Genomic DNA, 9,173 nt, shown 5'->3' on the forward strand with positions numbered 1-9,173 from the left:
AAAAAAAAAAAAGAAAAAAAAAGTCCGAACTTGAACAAAAATATGAATTAACCTTTCTGTCCCTCAGTTTTTTCACCTTACCTCTGAATGTTCTATACTTCATCAGGTTGTGAAAATGCAATATAATTATTCAAATTACAATACTTGGTAAACAGGAGTCCCAGTAGACACTACTGTCTCTTAAATAAACTATGGAAAACAAAAATGTCCCCAGTCAATTTAGACCCAGTGTAAATATCCATCGTGTCCAGAGTGACCATCAATGTTCATCCTCACCCAAAAGGCCACTGAGAGCTGACGCTGGAACATGGGGCTTCGCACACCAATGGACATGCACGAGCAGACAGGCATGTGCAGACCCGTGTGGCGTTTACACATTTGCTGACAGAACCACCATGGGAGACTAGAACTCAGGGATGGGGGTAAATGGCCCTGTGGGTGGTCGGCTGCCAGGAAATGGGGGAGAAAAGGCAGGGACCCGGTTGTAATGACCCTGCACCGTGCAGTTCCAGAATTCCAGAATCTGCAAGTGCTCGCGGAACTGGATTCCAACAAGAAAAAAAGCCAAAGCCATTTTTATAGGCTGAACTGTGTCCCTCAAAATTCATATGTTAACGTCCCCCACTACCTGGGAACATGACATATTTGGAGTGACAGCGTTGAAGGAGGTAATTAAGTTAAAATGAGGTCGTTAGGGTGAGCCCTGATTCAGTGTGGCTGGTGTCCTTACAGGAGGAGGGTGTCAGGACTCAGACACACAGGGAAGACAAAGTGAAAACGCAGGGAGAAGGTGCCATCTACAAGCCCAGGAAGAAAGGCTTCGGAGAAACCAACCCTGCCCACACCGTGATCTCGGACTTCCAGCCTCCAGAGCTGTGAGGAAATACATTTATATTATTTAAGCCACACGGTCTGTGGTACTTTGTTACATAGTCCTAGCAAACTAATATAGCATTCCTTTTTTAAAACAGGCATATCTCAGGGATATCTGGCACATTTCCTCTCTCCTATCCAGATGCCCAAACTCTGTATACGTCTCAGGCCCAATACAAATATGAGTTACTCTGTGAAGCCGGGGCTAGAACACTTGCCGTCTCCCTGAGCACTGCCCACAGAGGATGGCGGCACGGCCTCCAGTCAGGTCACATGGAAGCCTAACGTAGCTGGGTCTTCTGTTACGTTGGCCAGCCTTGGGAGGGACGAAACGTTAGCAAGGAAAATGAGGATCTATAGTGCCCAGCTGTACACAGAGCAAGTCTTCTAGCCCAGAGAGGAAGACCTCCTGCAGACCACTGGACTGTTTGGGGTCTGCTCAGGAACACGTGGGCTGCCCCTGCTGCCAGGCCCTGGCCAGGCTCCCCTGGTTCTCGTTAAGCTGGGTCATGACTCGTGTCCCACACTAGCCCGCTGGGGCATTTCGAGTTCCTGCAGGTGGCGCTGGTGGCATTCCTCACAGCACAGAGTGGCCACTGGGTAGTATGATCAATTAGCAAACACCCGAACGACTGCTTAGGAGTGACACCTTCCTTTACTCACATCATGAAAGGTACTCTCTCTCCCACTGAAACTCCTACATGGTTTATTTATTTGGGATAGTCCATTTTTTTATTTTAAGGGCAGCAACTCAAAAGAATTGCTAGCTTTTCTAAATGGCAATATGATTTCATCGTCAGACATGCCTTGGGCTGGAATTCTCCAGCTAACGAACCATAGCCCCGTTCCGTTCCTCCTCAGGAGACATTCCGGAGACCCGCTGTTGCGGGAAGTCAGGGACCCTGAACGGAGGGACCGGCTGAAACCACGGCAGAAGAACATAAATTGTGAAGATTTCATGGACATTTTTTAGTTCCCCAAATTAATACTTTTATAATTTCTTACGCCTGTCTTTCCTGTAATCTCTGAACATAAATTGTGAAGAGTTCATGGACACTTATCACTTCCCCAATCAATACCCCCGTGTTTTCCTATGCCTGCCTTTATTTAATCTCTTAATCCCGTCGTCTTCTTTGTAAGCTGAGGAGGATGAATGTCGTGCCTCAGGACCCTGTGATTGTATCAACTGCACACATTGTTTGTAGAGCATGTGTGTTTGAACAATATGAAATCTGGGCATCTTTAAAAAAGAACAGGATAACAGCGATGTTCAGGGAACAAGGGAGGTAACTTTGAACTGGCCGCTGGTGATCCGGACGGAACAGAGCTACATTCCCCCTCTTTCATAAGCAAATAGGAGAAATATCGCTGAATTCTTGTTCTCAGGAACATTCCTGAGAAAGAGAATGCGCCCTGAATGTAGGCCTATAGACGGCCCCTTTTTAAGGCGTCCCGTCTTTTATGGTCGAAGCCGACAGGATGAAATAAGCCCCGGTCTCCTATAGCGCTCCCAGGCTTACGAGGATGGGAAAATTCCCGCCTAATAAATTGTGGGCAGACAGGTTACCTGCTCTCAAACCCTGTTTCCTGATAAGATGTTATCAATGACAATGCATGCCGAAACTTCATTAGCAATTTTAATTTCTCCTCATCCGGTGGTCCTGTGATCTCACCCTGCCTCCATTTGCTTTGTGATATTTTATTACTTTGTGAAGCATGTGATCTCTGTGACCCACACCCTATTCGTGCACTCCCTCCCCTTTTGAAAATCGCTAATAAAAACTTGCTGGTTTTACAGCTCGGGGAACATCACGGATCCTGCCGACATGTGATGTCTCCCCCGACACCCAGCTTTAAATTTCTCTCTTGTGCTCTTTCCTTTTATTTCTCAACCCAGCGGAGACACTTAGGAAATAGAAAAGAACACGTTAAACATCGGGAGCGGGTTCTCCCGATAACCGGCACTGACACTTCTCAGTCAAGCCCTAGGCACTGTGTCTTTAACATAATGAAGGATCCTCAGCAGTGGAGGCCAGAGAAGGCCCGGTTACCGCAGGCGTGGAGCCCAGTCCCACGGGGAGGGCTGTGATTACCATGCCAAACAGCAGGGCCAGCGTCTCAAAATCAATCCACTCCACCACATGGGTCAGGCTGGGTCTCTGCAATCAAAGCACAAATTTGCCAATTAATCTGTGCGCCGCCATCCCAGTGATGAGCCTAACGACGCGCTGCCCCCTGCTGCAGACCCACTCAGTGGGTGGACCAGGGTTGGAAATCTCACCATCCACTTGCCTTTGAAGTTGGATTATATCGTTGCTGAAAAACAGTCTTGACCCAGGACATCTATAATGTCAAACCTACGCATTTAGTGATACATTTTTTCTAGCCCCTGCCTCTGGCAGCTCCCACATGCAGGACTGGCCCTGGTTGCATTCCCAGTGGTGTCTGTACGTGCTCTCCGCAGCGCCGTGCCTGAGGCCAGATGACGGGAACTGGCATGGCCACCTGTCCCACTCTCAGCTGGGTTCCAGCACTGCCTCTCAGACAACTCTGGGCCTCAATCCCCAGTGGCTACTGGTCTCTGTTGTTTCCCTACATTTGTTCCCCATGTCGCTGCCAGAGAGGCCCTGCTCAGATCCAAACAGGACACTCTCATCCCCAAACACACCTCTCCAGGGGCCTCCTGATCTCTGCAGGACAGACCCTGACCCCACTGACTCCCACCTTTCTGCACCAGCCAGGATGGTCCCCTCTAGTTCCAACACCCAGATCCAGCCCCACCACAGCCCAGCTCCTCAGCCCTGGGCAGACATGCCCATGAGCAGCCTTTCCTCAGGCACAGTGAGGAATCACAATCACATGTGAGTGTGTGACAAAACCTATGAAAAATACTCTTCATGCTGTAGCTTGTTAGTTCATCCCTCTAGCCTGGTTCCTGAGCAAAAACATGGACGTGGGATATAAGATAGTGAAAAAAACAGCGAAATCCTGAATCCTGGAACGTCTTTGAGCTGACGTTCCACTGAGTGGTGAGCCAGGGACTGGGACTGTGACAACTTACGTCGCCAATCACAGCCAGTGCTGCCAGTGCCGCCAGGGAACCCAGCATGGCCGCCAGCGTTCTGTGCACGATCTGGAAAGAAGCACAGGAAATTACTGAGTTCCAGCCGCGAGGGAGTTAGCACACACGAAGGCCTGCGTGGACGTGAGGGGCCTGTATCTGCCACTGTGTACACATCTATTCAAATGACGAGTCACGGGTCTGGATGCGTCAGGCCTGGACACCCACAGACACACACAGCTACCACCAACTGCCTTCTTAGGGAAGCTGCTTGCATTTGCTAAATCATTAGATGACCCTGATAAAGCAGCGGAAGGCCAGATAGAGTATGTTCTCTAAGAAAGGCCATAGCAAACTGTCATTAATTATTTGCCACATGCTCCCTTGACAACTGGCCCATTCGTTCGGCAACATAAATCAATTCCTCCCAGTTACTAGGCTGCTGTTAAACCAAAGGTACACAGTCCAACACGTCATCAAATTGAGACTTCCGTGTTATCACAAAAGCATCTTTTCTATTTGATTATAATTCAAATCGAAGTGGAATTTCTTTGTTTGTTTTTTTTTTTTTTTTGACGGGGTCTTGCTCTGTCACCCAGGCTGGAGTGCAGTGGCCGGATCTCAGCTCACTGCAAGCTCCGCCTCCCGGGTTCACGCCATTCTCCTGCCTCAGCCTCCCGAGTAGCTGGGACTACAGGCGCCTGCCACCTCGCCCGGCTAGTTTTTTGTACTTTTTAGTAGAGACGGGGTTTCACCGGGTTCACCAGGATGGTCTCGATCTCCTGACCTTGTGATCCGCCGGTCTCGGCCTCCCAAAGTGCTGGGATTACAGGCTTGAGCCACCGCGCCTGGCCCGAAGTGGAATTTCTAAGACAAAATATGGGAAAAGGCCGAGATGTGGAGAACTGGAGCCCCCATACATTGCTAGTGGGAATGTAAAATGGGCTAGCCACTGTGGAAAGCAGTTTGGCAGTTTCTTACGAAGTTAAACATAAATTTACCATATGACCCAGCAATTCTACTAGGAATCCACCCAACAGAAATGAAAACACATGTCCACACAAAGCACTGATGCTCATAACAACATTATACAAAGGAGACGAAAACTGGAAACATTCCAAATGTCCATCTGTGGTGAACGGATAGGGAAAATGCGGCACAGCTCGTACATGGATGAATGCTTAGAAGTGATGCTGGGGAAAGAAGCCAGACGCAAAAGACGGGGTCGGTCCATCAATATGAACATTCCAGAAAAAGTAAATTTAGAGAAACAGAAAGATCAGGGCTACCCAAGGCTGGGGAAAGCAACAAAGGTTGACTAGAAACAGGTCCCAGGGATCCTTATGGGGTGATGAAATGTTCTAGAACTTGTCATGGTTGCAGAATTCTAAATCTGGTAAAATAATTTAATCGTACATTTCCAAAGGGTGAAACTATGGTATTTAAATTATACATCAACAAGCTTCTTTAAAAAAATACAAAAAGAATGTAACAAGAACAAGTGGAAAATTAAACGCTAACATGCATTACTCATTTCTTAATCCCCTAAAGGGACTTTCACTCCATTTTTTCATGGCTTCCATCTCACAGAACCTGACTCCCTTTACCAGTTATTACCTGAAACTCAAATTCTGACTAAAATTATTTCATTTATAATGTGTACTACTAGATTCAAAGTTCTTTTTTCAAGAAATGTGATACCAGGTGTTGGCTTTTCACAGTTTCAGTTTTTAAGAGTTGTTTTGTTTTCAATGTAAATACCTAAAATCCAGTAAGTTGCTACCAAACTCTAATAATTCCTTCTGTTCATTCTCTGCTTTTCAGTCTAAGTTTAGGGCGCTTTTTTCCGAGACGGAGTCTCACTCTGCTGCCGAGGCTGGAGTGCAGTGGCGCTGTGTCAGCTCGCTGCAACCTCTGTCTCCTGCGTTCACGCAATTCTCCTGCCTCAGCCTCCCAAGCAGCTGGGATTACAGGTGCCCACCACCACACCCGGCTAGTTTTTATATTTTTAGTAGAGACAGGGCTTCACCATGTTGGCCAGGCTGGTCTCCAACTCCTGACCTCAGGTGACCCACCCGCCTCGGCCTCCCACAGTGCTGGGATTACAGGCATGAGCCACTGCGCACGGCCAGTTTAGGACCCATTTTAAGGATACTTCCTTATCCGATGCCGAGGGTGGCCCCAGGAAGCAGGCAGGGCAGGCATTCATCCCCGACTTGACAGCCATGGCACCAAGAGTGGAAGTTCACCGGCTGGACATGGTGAGCAGGCGCCAGAGCCAGGCTGCCCTCTCTGCCCTACACAGCGCAAGGCGAAGACACTTCCCACGTCGGTATGTCTCTTTTTTGGCACTTAATTAAGTCTTCATGAGAAGAACAGGATGTGACAGCCCCTGGATGACAGGAGGAAGTCACTGCAGGGACGAGCAGAGAGGGATGCCGTCTGCTCCAAGCCAGCCCTGTGACCTCACCTGTGACATGTTCCTTTCTTCTGGCTTAACCTTTGGGCTAACTTTGTCTGCAGGGAAAAGAGACTTCCAGTAAAGAACAAAAAGCCAGCCTGGAACGGTAGCTTACACCTGTAATCCCAGCACTTTGGGAGGCCAAGGCAGGCGGATCACTTGAGGCCAGGTGTTCAAGACCAGCCTGGCCAACATCACGAGATCACATCTCTACTAAAAGTTAAAAAAAAAAAAAAAAAATAGCCAGGCATGGTGGCGCACACCTATAGTCCCAGTGACTCGGGAGGCTGAGGTGGGAGAATTGCTTGAGCCCGGGAGGCAGAGGCTACAGGGAGCCAAGATCGCACCACTGCACTCCAGCCTCGACAACAGAGCAAGACACTGTCTCAAACAAAAACCAAACAAGAGTGAAGAGCCATGACTGCCGGCCACTGGTCAGCAGGATTGGATAGCAGCAAAAATAACTAATTGTTATTGAGCACCCACTGCTGTGCACCTGGCCCTGGATTAAGTGCTCTGCACACACCATCTGCACCTTTCACGGCGACTGCGTGAGGTAGAACTATGATAACCCACGGTGCAGAGGAGGAAACAGTCTCAGCAACACTGAGTAATTGTCCCTGTGTCAGAAAACAAAGGACACGCACACCCAGGATGCAGAGCAGCATTTTCTTACTCCAGAGCACCTCCTCTCTCCTGCGGGGCCTTGTTTGCTCGTCTGTAAAATCAGAAAACTGCACTCCATACCTCAAGGAGCCCTCAGCTCTGGAGGAGGTCCGTGGACATCATGAAATCGAGTCCTAGCACCTAACACACAAATGAGTAAACGACAAGGCAGACAGCCACGGCCCTCTGAGGACAGCCAGGCTCATCGTGGTCTCACTGGCACCCCAGCACCCACGCTAAGTTCGCTCCGCCCGCTGCCACCATCAACACCTTTCTCCCCTCCCTCGTCACACACACCGGCTTGCAAGTGATCCACACGAGCATCTCTGTGGCCCACAGTGAGTGCTTAGGACATGCGGATGCAGCTGTCCCTGCTCAGAAATCCACCCTCTTCCACCAGCTCAGGGGCCCCACACACCATGTGGGAGGAGAAACCGTCACTTGCCATTTAAAAAATGGAAGAGCACGCTGATGATCAGCCTCTAGGACATGGAATAAAACTTTTTCAACTACATGGCTCTAGAAGAAGATGAGTTCATTACTTCAGATATAATCATGGACATTCCTAAATTTCTATGCTTAAGAAACAGAATTTTCAGCTATTAGAAATAAAAAAATTCTGATAAATGGGCCTAAAGAGCAAAAATAATAAAAAGTCTTAAAAGATGCCTTAAAACAGGGGTCCCCAAGCCCCCAACCCCGCCACGGACTAGCACCAGGGCCGCACAGTGGGAGGTGAGCTGGGCAAGTCAGCATGACCGCCTGGGCTCTGCCTCCCGTCAGGTCAGCGGCAGCATCAGATTCTCATAGGAGCGTGAACCTTACTCTGAACTGCACATGGGAGGGATCTATGCTGCACACTCCTTATGAGAATCTAACTAATGCCCGATGATCTGAGGTGGAACAGCTTCATCCCAAAATGATGTCCCACCCCACGGTCCATGGAAAAACTGTCTTCCATGACACTGGTCCCTGGTGCCAAAAAGGCTAGGGACCACTGACTTAAAGGACTGTATAAAGGTTCTCTTCCTGCCCATGCTCTGGGAAATACAGCACACCTCTTCCTATACCCAAACCGCTTCCCAGGCACAGAACGCACCACCTAGCTTCCCAGGCACCACCTCACAGAGCAGCCACCGTTCTACCACCGCACTCCCCTCCAGTCGAGCACACGCTCTGTGCCTCCGATTTCTTTGGCAGGAGTCCGGCTGTGAGCTCCTGGGAGCGTGGTGTGCCTCTCTTGGTTTCTTCAGTGCTCTGCAGGGCAAGCAATACCTGCTGAGCGAAGGAGGAGCAGAAAACGCATGAACAGGGCCTGCAAAACAGCAGGCCAGCATCGCTTCTTGGGAGAAGAAAGGAAAGATTTTCGGGGTAGCCCCCAAGGAAATTATCTAGGGGACCTCTGATCTTCATGCATCGCCCCTCCATGGTCACACAGGTTTACAGCTAGCCATCATGTAAATTCCAGATAGGTGGGATACTGAGCAGACAGAAAGACAAAAGTTCTTTTGGTTACCATTTGCATGGAAATGGTAACAGAGACAGCAGGGATAGCTAAAGTTATATCAGACAAAATAGACCTTAAGTCAAAAACTGTCTCTAGAGACAAAGAAGGCCATTACCCTCCCTCTTCCACTGATAAAAGGGTCAATTCAACAGGGACCTATCACAGTTATAAGTAAGTGCACACCCAAAACCAGAGCACCGAACTATACTAGCAGTATTAACAGAGCGAAAGGGAGAAACTGACAGCAATGCAACGTAATAGGGGACTTCAATGTCCCATTTAAGATAATGGATAGAACATCCAGACAGGAAACAGCAGACCTGAACAGCACTGTACGCCAAGTGGACCTCACAGAGATAGACCGAACTTTCCACCCAAAAGCGAAAAACAGACATTCTTCTCTAGAATACACAAAAAATTCTTCAGGATATATCACATATTAGGTCACAAACAAGTCTTAACAAATTTTATTTCTGTTAAAAAAATTTTGTCTTAGAGACAGTCTCCCTCTGTCACCCAGGCTGGAGTGCAGTGGTCCAATCAAAGCTCCCTGCAGCCTTGAACTCCTGGACTTAAGCAATCCCCCCGCCCCAGCCTCCTGGATA

General features: G+C 48.7%; 1 protein-coding gene across 1 annotated transcript in view; it reads right to left on the bottom strand.

Moving 5' to 3' along the window:
• Positions 1–9,173, bottom strand: part of OCA2 (oculocutaneous albinism II) — a 364,145-nt gene that overhangs the window by 245,860 nt on the left and 109,112 nt on the right. The window contains 2 exon segments of the mRNA XM_011981483.1: positions 2,967–3,032; positions 3,935–4,006. Coding sequence (XP_011836873.1) covers positions 2,967–3,032; positions 3,935–4,006 — 138 coding nt within the window.

This window comes from Mandrillus leucophaeus, unplaced genomic scaffold (assembly GCF_000951045.1).
Source record: "Mandrillus leucophaeus isolate KB7577 unplaced genomic scaffold, Mleu.le_1.0 Scaffold227, whole genome shotgun sequence".
NCBI lineage: Eukaryota > Metazoa > Chordata > Mammalia > Primates > Cercopithecidae > Mandrillus > Mandrillus leucophaeus.